General features: G+C 40.2%; 1 protein-coding gene across 1 annotated transcript in view; it reads right to left on the bottom strand.

Annotated features, from left to right (window-relative positions):
* The window catches only part of LOC144774053 (olfactory receptor 56A1-like), a 61,569-nt gene extending 52,313 nt beyond the window's left edge, over positions 1-9,256 (bottom strand). Inside the window, exon 1 of the mRNA XM_078659085.1 lies at positions 9,122-9,256. Within this exon, the coding sequence (XP_078515211.1) occupies positions 9,122-9,256 (135 nt within the window). The remainder of the gene's footprint in view (positions 1-9,121) is intronic.
* Between the last annotated feature and the right edge of the window lie 11,672 nt (positions 9,257-20,928).

Genomic DNA, 20,928 nt, shown 5'->3' with positions numbered 1-20,928 from the left:
GTCATGCTCCTAACACGCAAAGTGTTGCATGAACAGGGGCAGTTTTTACAAGCACAGGTTAAGTCACTTTACCTGTGCTTGTAAATGTCACTCAGCAGGTTGCGGCACCGGTGCGTCACGCAATGTGATGCACCGCGGCACAAGGGGCTTGTAAATCTGCCCCAAAATGTCCATTCTGTAATAAGAAAACAGCAGACAGCATAATGAGCCACATTAGAAGGAAACACAATCCTGTTGCGATCAAGAAGCAAGACTATAATGGTATTAGATACCTGTCATCAAACCAACAATAAGAAAGGAGCAATCAATTGTGCTGAGTGACTGTTGAGTGTGTAACATCTATTTCAAAGTCAGAGTGATTTTCTTATAGTGTTATGAAAAGGAAAAACCATTACAGAGAGCAGTGAAGAGATATATAATATACTTAAAGCAGAGGACCAAACAAGTGAAAAAATGCCAATCACCAAAAATGAAGTCAACAAAGGTCAATCACAGTATATATGTCGGACTGCTCAAAAATAGCTGTAAAGGTCATGGTAAGGACCTTAACATACAGCTGCCTAAAACTGATAATGGAGAAGACCAAGGTCCTCATCCTTGGTCCCTCCCCCATGGCGTGGGACAACTCCTTGTGGCCCCCTGCCCTCGGAAACCCACTCACCCGACGGACCACTCCCGGAATCTCTGCATCATCCTAGACTCCTCCATCACTATGACACGCCATATCAACGCTGTTGCCTCGACCTGCTTCAACTCCCTAAGCATCCTCCACAATACCATCAGTGGATCCCCCACGAATGCAGAGAGACCTTCACCCACGCTCTCGGAACTAGCAGACTGGACTAGGGTAAAGCCCTCTATGCCGGAATCAACAAAACCCTGCTACACAAGCTCCAAACCATCCGAACACCACAGCAAGACTCGTCCTCAGAACCCCATTAAACAAGCACATGAAGAGCCTTCTCCTATGTCTCAGCAAATACCTGGAACAAGCTCCCAGCCAACGTGAGACGCCCCCACACTCTGCACATCTTCAGGAAGAACCTCAAGACCTGGCTCTTCCACTGATCCGGACCTGTACCCCCTCAGCACCTTGGGACCCTCACGGTGAGTAGTCTGCTTTATAAACCCCTGATTGATTGATGCAAACATATAATAATTGAAGCATACTTGCCAAAATTATGTATATTGATGAAAATAGTACAACGGTTTAATGGGTAATTACAGTAGGACCTGAATACAAGGGAACAGGCATATAAGAGGGAAATATGAACAGAAGTTTATTGGGCCATCAGAGTTAGCTCTTCACAAAATAGAAAAACAAAAAGAAAATAACATAGCATCATTTTCATCAGTATTTGTTCAGTTGGGGTTCATATTAAACCACAGCGGTAGTTGGGACTATTTAAATTGCCAAAATGCACTCAAGTTCCTCCATAGAATCTGGTACTTGGTGTAAAGCTGAATATACAGTGGACTTGATTGTCCCAGGATTGTGACTCAAGCTATCAAAATCATTGGAATCTTTCAGAGATAGATGCTCTAGATTGGGAAAAGGTTGTTAGTCTCTACTGTGAAGGATTCTTTGTCTCACAGGTGGTCTGCTCAACAAATCGGCCACATAATGCTATATAATGTTATTAATAGACACATTTCAGTTTTTTTTTTAAACAGGAAAGGGAAGCAAAATGACAGTTTGTGTACTTTCTATCCCCAGAAAACTGAAATGAGTGGTCTCAAATACTTGTTTATTGGAGATCTGTTATTGAACTAGATCACCTACTTTGGGTATGCACCCATCAGCAGCTTTAAAGACATTTTCTTTCCTGACTGCCGGATCAGAATGCTTCAAATGAGACAGCGTATCTCTGACCTCCTGGATGCTCTACTAAACAGTTAACTGGTGACCCAGGCTAAACATCTGTTCTTATGCTCCCTTCCCAGTATCAGGTATACACATAGATATTTTGAGTACTATAGGGTATGCAAAAAATCAACTAGAGAGTAAGGGTATGGAAAGTCATTCCTGTACCCCTATCATAAATTTTTGAAACAACTGAAGAGTGACTAGGTGAAAAAGTAAGAAACCCTAAAAATTTTATTTTATATTTCTGTGTTATCCTATCCCCCTAAAAAGGCAAAGTAGAATTAGTGAAAAACTCCAGTAAAAGGGCGAACCTTGCCCTTATATGAACACAAAAAGAGAAAGGAAACTTTCTCTTATAAAAGGACCCTCACTCACCACTAGTTGGTGAAATGCTTCATCATAGGGTCCCCGCTGGGGTGGCCGAATGCCTCCCCAGCGTGCTACAACGCCTGAATTACAGCGGAGCGGGTTGATGGTATGTGCAACAGTGCTACAACTAATATGTGCTTCAAACTGTGAGTGAAATTAAAAAATACATGGTTGTAACCTATAGAATTTTTTTTAATAAATGCCAACCAGTATTGGTATTTTAGTGTTTATATAAGGGCAAGGTTTGCCGTTTTTCTGGAGTTTTTCACTAATTCTACTTTGCCTTTTTAGGGGGATAGAATAACACAGAAATATAAAATAAAAACATTTTGGTTTCTTACTATAGGGTATGGCCATCTAATATTCTTCTAGGAAAATTATATAAATTTCTCTGGACCCCTTTTAGATTATGTAGTAAATTCAGCGCTGTACTTAACATCCGAGCGGTTAAGGCTTGTTTAATAATACCATTGGCACTCTCTATTAATCCATTTTCTTTCTGAGAGAAATGTGAGTAATACATTCATATTGCCCGAGCAAACACAGTATCCCTGATTATAAGTAGGACAGCAAAGGGCCCCTGAAACCAATGATATGAAGTGTGGGACAGGAGAACCAGGCACACTACAGAAGAAACCAGCCAAGTACTTATTTCTTTCATGTTCTATGAGTAAAAAAAGATAACCAATCCAGCCACTAATGCAGAGCCAAAAGAACACAATAAAAACCTCAAAGAAATATATATTTATCCAATCACAGTCACATTTTTCACATCCAATGTGAATCTATTCTTTGAATACAGACATTTACATACTTTGCCATTATATCATAAAATAACAAATATACAGTGGTACATCATTTACAAACTAATACATGCCAACCCCTCCCTCCCTAAAAGATACAATTGTCAAACACAATCATTCAAACACATGCAGTCCCTTGCAAACTATTAAAAAGAAGCTCAACATCATCAGGGACTGAACACTGAAGTAGACAATATATATGTTATTCTTCATCGATTTTCAGTCCTTTAGATGCATAGCTTTACAATTATTCTTTGCTTTATACCATTTGATAAACATATCTATACAGTTATATGTGCGATAGCCACCTTCTTGTGTATACCACCCAAATAGTATAATCAACAGTATCTGTCCAATCACCTTTTTGATTTCGGTATCTGTCACCCCACCTTTTACTGCTGATGTGCATGTTGGGTGCCTACCACATGATATGTACACTTCCCTTAACTATATTCTTGGGGTAACCAGGGAAGGGGTGGTAAACCTACAATTTGAAGTTATTATTGCACAGCCATATGCCCACCTTGCATCAAAATTTAGGTCTCATCTAAGAATAGAAATTGCCCTGAGGAGAGTGAACTGCCCATGGCCCAGAGTTATGTTATATTTTTCCCACACCAGGTTATTATTATCCTGTACTTTGAACATTTTGTACAACATAGGTGTGTATATGTGCATTAATTCCTATAATCTAACACTTTATCATAGGATCTGTCAGGTTTTGAAACTGGGAAGAGCGGGGTATTCATTGATGAACTACAAGGCACTATAATACACTGATATTGTGACGTCACTAAAATATTTTTTATCATGCCTTTTGTCTGGATTCAGTGGATATTGAGCCTTTATTTGGGGTTCACTCTGTAAAGGAGTTAGATGTGAAATAGACTTTTTATACCACCCTACTTTATTTCTGAAGAAGGGTGGAGCCTGTTTCAGAGCCCACTCCCTTGCATATATTTCCCAGATTTGTTTAGGAACTGAAGAGGAAAATACTACTTTTGTTACTTCCTCACCTCAAGGTGCATCCCTCATTAAGTCTGGACGCAGTTTGTCTTCTGCAACTATGATGCCATAAGGATCATATGCCACCTTATACTGTATTTTTACATCATAAACCCTGTCTGGAGGAATTAAACATCTATCTAGGGTTGCAACCTGTAGGTATTCTGGAACTGGATTCACCACCAGAAACTCTTAGGGACAGATGTCACAGTTACCAACGTGTGGTGGCGATGGGGGCTGCACCTTATATACAAGGCAGCTTTAAGCCATTTAAAGTGTAAATAAGGTCCTCTATGTTAGCATGAAATGGGTGGGCAGTGGGTTGCCCTCTATGTACAAGGGTAGCACACATAGGAGGCAGTGCCAAAATTAATACCAGGAAAATGCTGTTGTTAAGTTGGCAAAACAAGGATCAATACATTATTTATCCTTGTTTTTGCTTTTTCCAAATGTGCTGCCTTGTGCAGCACTGAAGGAAAAAGCAAATTGCCATGGCTTGTTTATGTACAGAAAGGTGTCCCTTCTTGTAAATAAACAATCTTTTAAAAAAATTCAATTTTGTTACTTTCATGTGTGCTGCATGAAACAGCACACATGAAACTGATAGAATGGCATTTTATGTTTTTTTATATGCAGGAAGCGGCACCTTCCTACAAATAAACAATCCTCCCCTGCATGCAGACACCCTTGCACTATGGTGCAAGGGTACCTGCGTTGGCACTAAGTTGCTAAACTTAGCAGCGTCGCAGGAGGAAATGGAAGGCTGTACTACATTCTTGTAAATATGGTACAGCCTTGTATTTCAGAAGTGGCACAGAGAGGCGTTAAGCCAGAAACGCTAACTCCTCACTCCGCCACTACATTATTCATATGGCCCTTAGTGAAGCTGGTGAAGTATAGCTACTTCTTCATCACTGTCCAGAAGTGCTGTGGCCCATGGCCCATTCCACAGAAGTTTCCAATAGTGTGCACAGCATGTTTGTTAGACCTGTCAGTCTTAGGGTGGTTTCCCCCAAACCTTTTGCCTCTATTCCATTTTTTTTAACTTGATTTTGTTGGACTTAGGACTCTGCACACTTTACCCCTATGCTAAAGTGCTGTGCTCACTCCCCTAAAGCATGGCTAAGTTGGCTTCTACCCATTTGTCATATTTAATTTACTTTGAGGACCCTTATAGAGTTAAAACGATATACCTAGGGCCTGTAAATTAAATGGTACATGTGAGCCGGCAGCACTTATTGTGTCGACCACTTAAGTAGCAATTTAAAACATGCCCCAGGCCTGCCATAGCAGCCTGAATGCTGTTTTAAACTGCCATGTCAACTTGACATTAAATCTCTCTTGCCTGGCTTTAAACTTTCCTTTTATTACATACAACTCACCCTAAACTAGTGTTGAGGTTTGTACTAAGAACATAGCCCATCCGCATACTGAGTAATGAGGATTCGCCCTGTGTCTCTTTTGTTTTTACTTTGATAAGGATAATAACATTTTGTCATAAAAACTCCTTATGGTGAATCAGAATCACGTTTTATACAAAGGTATCTTCTTAACTAATGTTATAAACATATAGAGAAAAAGACAAGACATGGTTTTTATAAGAGAAGTGTGATAACATATTAGCTTATGTTTTAGATGTATTTGTCAACTCCCAGAAGTAAGACTTGCTGAAGGTTTTTAAGTTAGAAAGGAGTGACGTCTAATCAACGTTTGCCGTAACCAGAGGAGTGTTTCTTTTTTGTTTATTATTTTGTCCCATTTTTCCCCCCTTCCCCAGGGAATCTATTCTTGTACATCCAGTTGGGCTAGTATAGGTTTTTAGGGGCGGAAGAGAATTAGCGTCTCATCTCTCAAGTTGAACAACTTGGATTTCATGTGAGTGAAGGTTAACAACTAGGCCCTAAGTAGCCCTTTGGGCAGGGTGCTATGTAACAAAAAATGTGGGCATGTATTTTTAAGTGTTACACATCCTGGTAGTGAGAAATTCCTACATTAATTGATCACTCCTGTGAGGCCTACCTCAAGGATAGCAGAAGGTACATTCTTAAACCAGTTTTTGCTACCTTGTTGAATATTTATAAATAGAGCTAATGTGACTATTCCTTGGTTGTTTTCGAAATTTTTTCAGAATTACACATGGGCACAGGCAGCATGGCGCTCCTGAATATTTAAAACCTAATTCTGAAAATAAAGCCTAGAGCGGCTGCTCTATGTTGGAAATCAGGTAGACAACATGCATAGTCAGTATTATATATGGTAAAACGGCTTGGTGGGTTGATGCTGTTTTTGCATCATTTATTTATTTGTTTTTTAGAATATCCTGAACATTTATATGAAGCCCTCATAAGAGGCTCAGTACCAGCAGCTAGGTCCTGAAATGCGTTGGCATTTCGAGATACGGAGGAATTTGTATAAATTTCAATTACAGTATTTGAGGAAATTTGTCCTTGAATAATACATTGTCCAGACACTCAAAAAATATCCCCGTTGCTCAGAGAGCGGTGGCAGGACGACTTAGGTCCAATGGTCGACGAGGATTGGCAAACGGCTCTTATGTACCTTCGAGAAGCGGCCATCCCTCTTAGATTCAAGCTGATACAGCTTAAGATACTCCACTGATCATACATCACAGGGAAAGTGATGGTGAAAATAGGATTAAGACCTGATGATCTTTGTCTGAGGGGATTCGGACAACAGGCCACATTTTATCATACGCTGTGGAGCTGCCCAAAGATATGTGCCCTATGGGAGGAAGCCTCAGAACACATGCAGGGGGGCTTGAGAAAGGAAACAGTATTGAAGCCACAACTAAGTCTGTTGAACACATGGGAGGCAACTGACCTCACGGAAGTCGAACAGCAATTCACAACACTGGGGTACACATTGGTGAAACGGAGCTGGCGAAAGGTTGGGCAGAGCGATTCCACTGCTCGTTACCATATGGGTAAAAGAAATGGATAGATGCATGCTGGCAGAAACTGAGGTTTTTAAGGCTAGGGGATGACCCAAGAAATGGATAGGAAGTGGTCACAATGGAATAAATATAGAGGGGATCCATGTGTTTCGCCTACTGTTGAAATGGAGATGCATAGACATGCAGAACGGGAGAGTACTGTCTGAGGTGCAATGAAAATCAATGTCTGCTCAGTTAATATGTTTATTATCTTGCACATGTCGTCCAATCATGTATGTATGGCTGTAATTAAAACCAATAAACAAAAGATTGAAAAAAAAAATATATATATATATATCCCTGTTGATAAAATATGTTTGGTCTACAAAATTGGATAACTATATGTTTATTAGTTGTATGTGTATGTCTAAGGTGCAAATGGTTAATGTTTTTTGTATTGAATTCATGAAAATTGCAATTTCATGATGTCTTGACTATTGTAATTTGTTAAAGAAAATTGTCTATGGTGTGTTTGTCTTTTTAGAAAGTTAACATTTGTCTGCACTTAGCCCTTTGTGCCTGTAGTCTGGCTTGGGTCACATAAGTGGGTGTATCTGACAGACAATTTGAATTCCTCCCAGACAGTCACACAGTAGAGGGATTATATGTGCTGAATGGACCATTTGCTGGCAGGATAGGGGAGTGTGAAGCTCAGCACAGCCCCACTTGCAACTGAATAGCCTGTGCTCTGCTCTGCTTTACCTGGCCAGATGGGAGCCAGGTAAGGCAGGAAGTTCAATGCACTTCAAACCTACTGTCTGGAACTTCTCCCACCTTCCAGAACCAAGGCATATGGGTTTAAAAAGGGGATCTCAGACACCAACACTTCAGCACACTTCTGGACCTGTGGATACTCTGCCAAGAGGCAGGATCACTGTGCTGCTAAAAGGACTGAAACTCTTCTGGACTTCTGAACCTTATGCTGCCTTGATGAACTGCTTCCTTTCTAACCTGCAGCTCTCTTGGCTGCAGAAGGAGAACTGGACCTGCAACTTCATCTTAATCCCAAGGCTATCAGAGAGACACTAAGAGCTAGTCTTCTCGCCTCCTAATCTGACATCGAGGACATCACAACTCACAAACATCAAGCACCAGCACCTGTGCTCAGCTGAAGTGAGTTTCTGACTGTCAAGAGTTACCAGGTCTTGGATCCTTGGTGTGGCTTAGAGAGCTGTATATAAGCTTTTGTGCTCTTTGCGACTACAAATGGACCAGTTAACACTAAAACGTCACTGCTCACACCACAATTCAATGTGAAGCTCTGTCAGCCAGACCCTTCATGCTACAGCATTGATCACTTGCTTTACACGCCAACACAACGCTCTAGCAATGCCTGTCTGTGACAACTGGTCTGCTCTTCACTCTACAAAGGCAGCCTCCCATGATGCTCTCCCTGCTACTTTTCTACTGCAAATGGGACACTTGGCATTGATTAGAGAAGGTAAACATTTAGCAGGCCTAACCTGGAAACTGTGCTGCTGAAAAAAGGGGGTGCAAAAGAGGTACACCAGGTGCTCACATGAGTAGTACCAAAGATTCTATGAGGCATATGCTAACTAAATGCTGTACATGCAAGGAAGGAACATTCACCCAATATTTGCAAATTGGAGCCCCTCTCAAGGTTCCATAATAGCTTATAAAACCCCCAAAGGCACTAGCAAAAATTATATATGCAGCAATTTTAGTCCTAATAATATAGTCTTTGAAAGATAGTTGTTCTTCAATCTGGCTCTTTGCAAAGACTACATTGCATTACCAAGGGTTCTTCACAATAGCTATCACACATTTTGTCTTCATCCCGACTTTGTCAGGCCTCTATATCACAATTTTCCAATGTAAAGGCAGCAATTTATTCAAGTAGCGCAATCCACCAGTTTACCCATGTGGTTTGTAATACTTGAATACATTGCTGTCCTTACATTGGAAACTGTGATATTCTGCCCCTTGAAAGTCATGATTACAACTAAACGTGTGTTGGCTATTTTGAAGATCTCTTGGGAATGCAATAAAGCCCTCACATAGAGCAAGATTTAAGAAAAATCATCTTTCGAAGACTATATTATTACTACTAAAATTGCTGCATATATAATTTTGCATGTGCCTTTGCGTGTTTTATAAGCTAACCTGGATACTGGAGCTAATTTGCTCTCCTTCGCCATCAGCCTGAACTTGTGACTTTACTGGGAACAGCTTGACCAGACGTTCATAGTTGTTCTTTTGCTGGTCTTCAGAGCTATTCTCACTAAAGTCTTCAATCATTCATAGCTCCAGCACTACTGATTGAATGTTTGTCATTTTGGTGTCAAAAATGTATTACAATTTACCTATTTATCTAAATTGGGGTAGGATGTTTCCCTGTTGTGTTTTCACTTCATTACTGTTTGTGTTCTGCAAATACTTTACGCATTGCCTATAATTTAAGCCTTGACTTCTGTTTGTGCCAAGCTACCCAGATTTAGGCACAGGTTAATTTAGTGACTTTTTGTGGTTCACCCTGCATCAGACATTGACTGTTGCTTGACCAGAACTCACACCTCAGTCAATCAACAATCCAATTTTTCATCATGTTTCCTAGATAGTCTAGCTGCTTTCTTCTTTGTTAACTGCGTCTAGGTGTTGGAAATGTTTTCTTCCTTTTTAAAACTAAATTGAGCATCATGTCCTGATCTTCTATTCTGCTTGCTATATTCTTCTATTCTGCATTGCTCAAACTGTTCACTCATTTGAGCCCTTCTACTATCAAAGTCCTCGAAAAATGGGAAGAACTATCAGAATAATGATACTGAGTCAGCTTTTTAATTTTATCATGTTCCCTCAAATTGTAACCACCCATACCATATTGATGGAGATTCAGACTCTGTTCTCTGTTTCATCCTTTGCTCTTTATTCATTTTAGATTTCGTTTTTTCTTTACTTGAACCCTCATTTTTACCTTTTGTTCTGAGATCTGGTTTGATGGCTCATGATCCTGGAGTTTTAAGGTCCACAGATGTGTATGTTCCAGAAATAATTGCTTTTAACTCTCATTCAAGTTATTATACAGGAATTGCTGCAAGTGTTGGGAAATACCAGAGCTGCTGCTTCTCTGCAGAAGTTACTCAGAATAATTAAAGAAACTGTTTCAAAATTCATCATTAATTTCATGACTAAAGTCAGACCTTTTTGTTCATTTTGTAATTGTCTTAATATATCTGGAAGAATGACTAATGAGGGAGTTCTGTGCATAGCAGTCTAAATACATGCTAACCTCCATAGTAGTTGCACTCCTCTACAGGTTGCACAATTCGAAGGGGAAGACCCATAGTTAGGATTCTGGGCTTGTCTTGGAGTGTTGTATGAGTATAGAACCCTTCTAAATAAATGGACTTGCAAGCAATCCAGAAGGCAATTTCATCTTGTTTCACTGGCACTTTGCCCTTGACAACATTTACAGTCTGTGGGATGAATAGCTGTTTGGCAACATGGCCCTATGGTGCAGGTACAACGGGAACTGCTCTGCTTTCTATATTTTGCAGTACATACTGTTTGAGTTGTCTATACAGAAATGCTATTTGATTTAATAATATTATAAACACTGCATACTGTAATTTCTGTGGATTAGGCAGAGATGGGTACCCTGCCAATCCTGGGCCAGTTGGCTCATTCATTACTGAGAGGACTTAGTCTGACATTCTGAGATCTGTGGAATAAGTGACCACCAAACCAAGTTTGGTGTTCTTCATAGGTCAAAGGAATTTCGAAGTACAGATTTGACCTACGTTCTGAGGGTTCAACTGCATGTGTACATGTGTGAAAATGCCCTTTAGCGGCATCTACAGAATCAAACCTAGGAGTTACAAATATGAGTTGTATATAGCATGTGCATTGACCACAAATATTAATACATCTCCCTTATCAAGGAACTGGAGATGTTGTATAACTGCTGCCCTGTAATTTACTCCTATTGCTACAGGAGTTGCCATTTAGTGAGCAAATTCAATAAACATAAGATTTACAAAGCAGAAAACACAGATTTGGTGTCTTTTTAAGTGGGTCCAATGTATAGAAATGTTTAATGTTTTTGATTTCAGTTCCTGAACTGCAATCATTTTATGGGCATTAAAGTATCGAATAACTTATTTCGAAATTAATGATGGAGGAATCATCAACCATTATTCATTTCAGACCACAGTGGCCATTTTGTTTTAGGTAGTCCAACTAAATGCACTTGTCTGCACCCAAAAACAAAATGGAAAATGTCTACCACATGAGCTGTGCACAATTGTCAACTGATTTATGATAACTATCACAGAAAATAAGTTCTTAAGCTTTCTTTTCTGTAAGACAAAACCCAGCCTGCCAGCTGCGCTCTCCATACAATACAATAAAATATATATTTGTAAAGTGCACAGCTACCTAAAAGGTGTCCCGGCGCTAGTGTTGTGTGTGTCTGCGAGCTTCATAGGCAGAAACAGATCAGGATTTGCTATCCTCTGTCAGGCTGACCCAAGATATCTTAATGAGGTGTGAAGATGCCTGCTAGAGAGACAAAGGATTTCCCATGGGAGGAGAACTGCAGTCAAGAATCTACAGGCAGCATGCGGGGTGGAGTGGCCAACGTGGTCTTCAAACACAGAATGACAATTTAGGCCAGCACGGGCTCACCTCCACATTTTGCCACCCCAGTTATACAGGAGCCCCTGTAATTATATTAGAGAGAAGACTGGAAGGGTGTGTTAGGTAACCTTAGCTACGCCAGTGGGTTGGCTTAGCCTTATCTAACCTCTAAGGAGAGGCTTTTCCAATTTTGGATTTTGGAAGAATGGTGCTTTCTGGTTCAAGTATATGCCACAATTTGGAGGACGTGGTCATGCACCTGGATGGCACCCTGCTTCCCATTGGTCAGGGATGCCCACCGCTTGATGGCCAGATACACTGCATGAATATGGAAGAGTTGCCAAGCAACTCAGATTTGCTGCCTGAAACTACAAGGAGAAGAAAGACTTCCCTGCTGAAAGCCTGATCTGCACCCCAAAATTCCACACCCTGAAGGACTGAACCTGCTGCACATTATGGAACTACAGCCCTAACGACTTTACCTGGCTTCAAGAAGGATTAGGGAGTGGACTGCCTGCAAGCTACAGGTTAACCGAGCCCACCTGCATGATCTCCACCAAAACATTCCCATCCTGGTGCGTCCAGCGGACTTTTAAGGATTTGGATAGGTGTCATTGTAGTCCCAACATCCCAAGGACATTCCCAGAAAATCTAGCCATACTGGATTGGTGTTGTGGATAATTTGAACCTTCAAGTAAACCTTCTGGAAGAAAATTCAGAAGTTTGGGAACTTTTCGGAAAAATGCTCCATAAGGTGACCAAATTGACATTAAGAGTCAAGCTGGCAATCTTTAACCATGACCCGGCCTGGACTTCAGGTTCTCCCTACAGAAAGCTTTGGGGCATAAGACTTCTAGGAGTTCACCAGGGCCATGCAGAAAATCAAGCAAATTATATTGATGTGAATCTAGTTTGAATAGGAGCCCTGCTTGACGTCAAGTGGAAAAAACTTCGGAAAAACAACTAAGTGCATGGGAAAAATGTTGATGTATGTCACCTGCTTACTGTATTCGATCAGGGATCCATCCCGATTGACCTCAAACGTTGACTTTATCCTGAGCAAGCGCAACCAGATGTCCCAATTTGGAAGTATTGTTTTTTAAGCACTAGAAAGTGCTTATTCTTTAACAATTACTAAATTGGATTTTTGTCATTTTGCTGTCTATTTGTTCATAAAAATATAACCTGTTTTTGTAAATTGGAGTTGGATTTCTATTGTGTGTTGTATCTTACTTATTTAATGTATTGATTTTCTAAAAGCTTTACAAACCAGTATCCTATGTTATGGCTGCCTGCTTGTTGCACTCTACCAAGGGCTGATCCGGGGCATAATCTGATGAGACCTTGACTGTCCATTTAATATGTTTGTGTCCCTCTTAGGAGTGGTAAGTCACTACTTATCACTACTAATAATCTACTTTCCAGCAATTCTGAAAGGAGACATTTATTCTTTCCTAAATCTAAGGGCTTTCAGATTCCAATTTTACATTGTTTAGACTCAGGAACACCAAAAGCCATCCAAAAATGCAATAATTGCGAGTTACCTCAGATCAGAATATTCGGAGCTATATTCCTTACAATAGGTCTCCTTTTAAACCTCCCTGGCCATAGTGACTATATTTATTATCATTGAGATGTTTATGTGGCTTTGATAACGCTACCAAATCTGAGGTTGATTTTGTGAGATCTCTCTTCCAATTTAAACACATTTATCAATACATTTAACTCCTACTCTCTATAACATGTCTGCGTAATTAGATAATCATATATTAAGGAAGCTTTCAAGGAAAGGCCACTGTGAAAATCCCATCTAACTACAGTCTGAATCACCCAGGTACTGCCACAGTCAGTAAGAAAAGTAATCTGAAGTCAGGCTCTGATTCCCCAAGGCTGGTCCCCACTAGTTCTATGTGCAAAAAAAGACAAACAGGGAGACAAAAAGCTATTCAACATGCTGATGCAGTCTTAAGATTAGGAACTGTGCAGGGAAGTACCACAGGACTCAAACGAATCCTTGAGACAAGCAGGAGTGACAATCTTACCTCACTGTGTCTTTTACTGCATCTTTACAAGTTTGTTGATGAGATCAAGAGATGTGACACGTCTCTCGCTGAAAATAGTGCCTCCAAATGGTCTTCGGAGTGGTGGCCACTTTCTTCCCTTAGAAGTGCATACTATGCAAGCATTGGGGGAGCCAGAAAAAGATTGCACCACGGTCTGCGACATTGGGGCTGTGAAGGCCCTCATACCTTGAGAACAAGCTTAGGTGGCTAACTGTAAGCACCTGAAAAAGGTCTCAAGGCAGGGCAATCATTTGCACCAGTAAATCCAGTTTCAAGATAGGGCTGTTAAGAAAGCACCTCTCGATGGGAATATGACATCCAGAAAGAGGAAAGTGTGGAGGTCACAGGCATTACAGCAGTCAATGGATGCACATAAGGCACGCTGGATGCTACACCTCTTTATCCTCACTAAAACTGGATATTCAGGATGCACCTTTGGGGCTGTGCATCTATTACCATGCCTTTCAACTGTTCAACATATACTTAGACACTACTTCTTGTTAACAAGTGATGAAAAAACAAACAGCTATACCAGGACAGGTGACATTTCCTGTTAGTGCTATTATACTTGCTTTGCCTCTGACATCTGCCCAGGTATGTTGGGCTGTTTAACGGATAATGATACATACACGACAGGCCTGGATTTACTGTTGAATCAAATGTAAACAGCAAAGTGTCTGCCTTTAGAGAGTTAAGTGCTGGTTGTGGCCCACCTTTTAGTAGTGGCTCTGACTGTGCACAAGCCTACTCCTTGCATGCGTTGCCCAAGAACAACTAAGCATCTACTTTTTGTCTGAAGAAGGGGTGGGTAAAATGCATGAGCAGAAAAAAGATTCACTTGTTTCCAAGGTGTCAGAAGTGATGCTGGAAAATATTATGAGAGAAATTACACCCATCAAGCCCTCTGATGGTTCTGTAGAGGATACCATGCTAATAAAAGCATGGATGTAATTTCTAATAAGGACAATACAGTTGCATTTAATTCCCAACTAGACTGAAGACAAACTAGCAAAGATATAACAGAATGTAGTGGAATCTCTAAACTGGAACAAGACCACAGAAATCTGTATCAGAAATTCTCTGATTTTGGAAGATAAGAAGAGGAAAAATGGAGGCAGATGGCATGGTTACCCTGCTCACTCACTACTTACACAGAATGACTGCGCTAAAATGTCCATCCGTGAAGTTCAAAAAGGTTTCAAGGATAACGAGGGAGCTGGAATTTAAGGGATGGACCAAGACAATACAAAATACAGCATATTGTTTTGCACCATCAGTAAACCTGCTAAGATGTGTTATTGGCAAAGAAACATAAGACAAAATCTACGACCGTTACAATTTGCGAGTCGCAAATTGTGTTGTTTTTGCGGCTCACTAAACGTAATTTACAACTTGTCTTAGACACTGTTTGCAATTCCTAATGGGGTCGCAAATTGTATGCCTCATTTATATTCATGGGGCAGGTGTAATTTGCGAACCAGTTGGGAGTGGCTAGCACTCCCCGGTGGCCTGCCTGCTGGGTTCAGCAGACCACCATGTGTGTGACTGCTTTTTAAACAAAGCAGGCTTTTTTTTTTAAATATGTACCCCATTTTCCCTAAAGGAAAATGGAACCAATGCCTTAGGATGCCCTTGGCATGGCCCTTCCAAACGCAAACCCTATTTTGCGAGTCAATAATAGGTTACTGACTCACAAAAAAGGGTTTGTACATGTGGCAGACCAATTTTGTGGTAGCAAACGGGATGATTCCCCATTTGTGACTGCAAAAAAAGGTCATACATCTGGCACATACTCCCTTTTCCCCTAGCGAGTGCAAAATATTGACCTCACAAAACTTTCCAATTAAAATCAACATTTCTCTCTCTCCAAGTATGCTTGAGAAAGTGGGACATTCCATTCGAACAACTTGAGCTGGTGAGCACCTTGATTAAGACTGATAGGAAGCCCAGATAATTTTAAGTTAATGATGATGATGGTCCTTGGAAAATTTGTTAGACTCCCTCTACACCTCAGTGATGGATTTAGACCACCCACCTCACCTCACCTCACCTCACCTACACCGGTCACGTCACACATCAACCACCCTGACACACATAGCTGGCGTGAGGAGAAAAGAGAATGGGATAAAGATCATCAAGTACCCATAGCCCCTCTCAAAGACTCATACACCTTAACATTTCTATGACTGTCTCCAATGTTAAGGGGAGCAAAGAATACCATTAGTATATTGTAAAATGAACTTGTTCTGCGATTCTTCTGAAGGAGTTAAAAAATGTATATATTTGAGGCTAGTGGCTAGCAGATGAGTTGTATTAGACTGATAGAAAATTGTACAGGAATTTGTGTAATGATCTCTCTTTCCCATACTGATGATTGAGGGCGGTAATACAGGTGGGAAATCCACCCACTTGTATTGACCACAAAGCCTTCTTACACAAGATGGACCCTGGTTCGGAGGGCCAGCACTAGCACTGATAAAATATATTACATGTCCTGCAACATGAAATAAATTATCACCATACTTCATCAATGGGTCAAGAAAACTTCCTTCTCTGTACTGATCCGTACTACTTTAACACAGATGGGTTTGCTGCCTTGGCTAACAAAGCATTCACTGCATGAGAGTATTTCCGTTTATTGGCCATTTGGAGTAGTTGTTTGCCTCTCTCTTGATTATTCCTACTCTCCACTTAGCCTACCCACAGCAGAGCTTCTCTCTCTAGCATTCATAGTTACCTCCAACATACAAAACGTTATCACTCCTGCTGACCCAGGCACAAGCATTACGGCACATCACCCTCACTTACTGTTTTTTCCTTTTGAGATTGGATGCCTCATTGCCATTACCACAGTGCCACTTACTTACTTACTATATACACTTGGACTAATATTGGTCATATATCTGCCCATATCAGGCACTGACACATCAACTAACACATTTTGCTATTTGGAGCTGGCATTCCTGATGATTACACCCCCTTTCAATCTAAATCCACCAACTCCTACCACATTTGATCCTGCAGCCATGTGAGGTAAGAGCTGTTCAATCTTCTCCATAAATGTAAATAGCCTGACTCATTACAGAAAAATAGAAAATAAATTATTGTCCTATGGAACAGAAAACAAGACATATCCCTGATCCAAGAAATGCTTCTATCCTCAGAGGAGAGTCCCAAATTTAGGAGGGACAGTGTCAGTAAAGTGGACCATACTATCAGATTCTGCAACACACACCATGATCCCTACTCACCTGCTGCCTATAGAAAGGGTACGGTGGTGGTCTTGATTTAAAAATCCCTTCCGGTGACAATATTGAGAGCCTAGTCAGAACCTGATGAAGACTCTATTTTCTTTAGAATTAAAATAGAAAACTTCAATATTGTGGTAGGTTCTATTTATTCCATGGTCAGGGACAAGTAGAACTTCCTCAGCATGATGTCCAGGGTTCATACAGGGTGGAAAACAAAACTGCACTGAACAGTGACTGAAACCTGGGTTTAGAGCCATTTTTAGACTTATTGGGATGATCACTTACCTTAGGATGAGATAGCTGATTGCTGTGATTGCTGTTTGTATCCATGGAGGATGCAATGCTACAATCTGTAGGCTAGGACTACACAGTTACCCTGAAGTAGTCTACTTTCTGATTTGAGTAGGGCTGCTGTGCATATTTGCAAATGCGTTATTTGTACCTAGCAGTGTTCTGATTATTCCATGGCCTGCCTGCACATTAATACAGACATTCTTTTCATTCTACCTTGTTCTTTAGATATATATACTTCATGTTAGAGAATGAACACCAACAAGGAGCATTTATGTTCCTTGTTGGCATGTGTCAATGTTTCCAAAAAACAATGAGGGTATGTGCTCCGAAGCGTGGTATTGATTATTGGTGTAAGGCGCCTCTGGGTAGATTCACACAATTGAATCTGGGTTCTGTCTATTTGACGGTGCTGCGGGGTATGGAAAACCACCAAACTCCACAGATCCAAGCCTAAGCTCTGTAATACATATAATTACCTCCCCAGCACACGTCAACGTTCAAAATGTTTTCCCTATTTTAGCTAAGAACAAACCATTGATATTTTATCACACAATATAAATTATAAACGTTTCGTCTTTTTTTATTTCAAGTTTTATTCTTGTAGTCTTGCACATCAGTTCTCAACAGCCACAGCCAACACATGTTTCGTCGCATAAGGGGTTTAGTCCCACGACAAGCTTGACGCCGTATTCGGTAGTCGGCACGAGCGGCATGAGGAATTGGAAGATGTGAAAGGAGGAACCTGGATACTACTTTTCAAAGGAAACTTTTACATTGAATTAGTTACACGTTTTGACATGCTGCTCAGACCAGAAACCCATCGTGGTTAGGAATTATCACCACATATCAAAGAGAATTTATTTGGAAGATCTAGCCTTGATGAAGTCACGGGACTACACCCCTTATGCGACGAAACATGTGTTGGCTGTGGCTGTTGAGAACTGATGTGCAAGACTACAAGATTAAAACTTGAAAAAGAAAATACGAAACGTTTATAACAATGAGGGTATGAATGCCTCATCCATGACATTATGGCAGACAGGACGGCATGCTTGAGGAGTGAACAGGTAGCCAACAAAATGGTTAAAGCAGCCCAACAATGACAAGTATAAGAAGACCCATTATTCTTGTCAACAACGAAACCCCTCAGTGACCCATATTAAAACTGCGACTACAGGTAAAATATTATATTAATGCTCTCTTCCCCCCCAAAGTAGAAATCACTCTACAGAGGATAAAACTGAAACAATACAAATAGGGAGAAAATGCTGAAATGATCATATAATGCTACAATTAAGACATACTGAAGCCAAGTATGTGACATCAGAAAATGTTTTTGAATAAGGCCAGACAATGACAAACCCAATAGCAATTACTGCTGCATTCCCATCTTTTTACAGCACTCAATACAATGTAGACCAATTCAGATTTATCAGAAGACGAAATAGCATTCCCATTAGGAAACTCTTGTCAAAGCAGAGACAGTTGTTGGAAGTTAACTTCATAGAAGAGTCAATAGGAAAGTCTTCTGATGAAATGGTTTCCAGGAGGGTACCTACAAATTGCCTTCTTATCAAATTTTACAAATCTAATAAATCAGAAATGGTCCCCTAGCTATGCAGAGTGTTGAAGGGAGAATGGGAGCATCAGGACTTCCCTTCTGAATTCAACACAGTTAAAATCTCCCTAATCCAAAAACTGTGCAAAGACACCAGCTAAAGTTTCATCTCCCTGCTGCATATAGATAAGAGGATGTTAGTAACAATTCCTGGCAAACAGAATGAAAGTAGCAATCTACTATTTCCAAAAAGCCCTCACAAGTGGGTTTGGTCTCAAATCCATCCTCTGATACATATCTAAGGACCTTGTTGGATGTCCTTTGCCAGGTGTTAGGCAACCATAACAAGAAATTGCCCACAACTCTTGATCTAGAGAAGACCTTTGACCGGGTGGAGTACAAAAACCCATTTAACATTTTGGGGAACAAAAGGCTGGGAAGAGATGTATATAACAAGTGAAGTGGCTATATAGTGAGCCTCGAGTGGGATTAAATTGTGGAACTCCCAGGAACTCAAGACAGGGTTACCCTGTTACGATTTCTCCTGGTGCTAGAACCCCATGCCATATATTTTCTGACAATCTGGGAAACATGGAGCATAATTACTGCAGAGATGGAAGAGAAAATCCTTCTATATGTATATAACATACTGGTAACCCTCTTCACATATGCCTAACCCTACATTTGTTTTGGAGATGTCACAGTTTTTTTGATTTTCTGGTTATAAAGTATACTGAGAAGAATGTGAAAACCTGCAACTGATGAAAGACACAACTGCATCATTCATCAGTAGTCTGGTCGTCCACAGCATTCCACCGGAGAGCCTCATGTGTGACCGACATAAGTCTACTGATCAATAGGGGTTTGGAAAACATGATGGACAATTTAACTCTACTAGTGAAAATGTTGTCCACTGCCCATCTAGTTTGGTTCAACCTACATTTCTCCCTGTTTGAAAAAAAACTAAGATTATCAAAATGAAAGTAGTTTCTAGATGTAATTGGGGTGGATGACTATCCAATCCTGGCAAAAATGATAACCCTTATCGTGATGAAACCTCCAGTGCATCAAATTAACCTGACCTCAACAGAAAGTAGATGGGCTTAACATAGGGCAGCGTGCACAGTATCAATACCAATATGGTTGAGATGCAACAAAAAAAAATTAGGCTTGTGCAGAATTTTGATTACATGGGAGTAATTTGAGTAATTTTGGTAATTATGTGTTACTCTTTGATGGAGAATTACAGATAATTATGTGATTAATCCTCATTGAATAATTTGGGGGAAAACCTACATCGAGAGTTCATTTAGCGAACACCAGAGGCTACTTGCTATTCATGTTCTGCTACATTTAGCACTGTTTTTTAATGCTAAATGAATTTTAGCATCTATTTTAGATTCAAGGGTACATTTTGTTCTAAGAAACATGCGCTTAATGCCGGTAAAAACTTGGACAAAGCCTGCTCCAAAAGCAAATTTAGCAAATGTGAGTGGCTGCACGTGCTTGCTATTTGTGCTCTGTTTGCATTTAGAGCTTTTTTTTAGTGCACAATGCATCCTTGTGGAGCATTTTTGCACTTAGAAATAGCTCTAAACACAGAATTACTCTTCTCACGTAACTCAAGCATAATCACACAGAATTCTTGGGGAATTCTGTATGATTATGCTACCCTAACAAAAATCTCAAACTGAATGAGAAAAATAAAGTCAAATTAGAAAGAAAATACAAAAGAACACCTGAATAACAAAGATCCAATAAAGGGAACCGGAGGTATGTATTTTTTAAGTTTGAAGTAGGAATAGAACCGAGAAGTACAATGTGCCCAGGATAGACAGTTGTCACAGTGGAGTGGAACCTAGGTGCAATTTAAGGTAATCTCTGCTCATTCAGGTCTGCCTATTTTTGGATGATTCTTGGAGGCACTTCACACCCATTCACACATATTCAAGTCCTAACTACTGGGTGACCGAACAGCAAACGCAAATGCAAATGGGCCTCCATTGGCTTTAGACTAGGAAAAGATAACTTTCTAAAAGTACTTTTCCTTAATATTTATCAGAAATCTGACTTCACCATTGATTGGGATTTTTAATAACTGTAAGGAAATGTTGTTTAATTAATTTTCTATCTGTTTCCTAACCAAAATTGGCATAAAGAAAGGTAACA

The sequence above is a fragment of the Lissotriton helveticus genome, chromosome 8 (assembly GCF_964261635.1).
Source record: "Lissotriton helveticus chromosome 8, aLisHel1.1, whole genome shotgun sequence".
In the NCBI taxonomy this organism is placed as follows: Eukaryota; Metazoa; Chordata; class Amphibia; order Caudata; family Salamandridae; genus Lissotriton; species Lissotriton helveticus.
The sequence above is the reverse complement of the archived record's forward strand: the minus strand, read 5'-3'. Positions and strand labels throughout refer to the sequence as shown.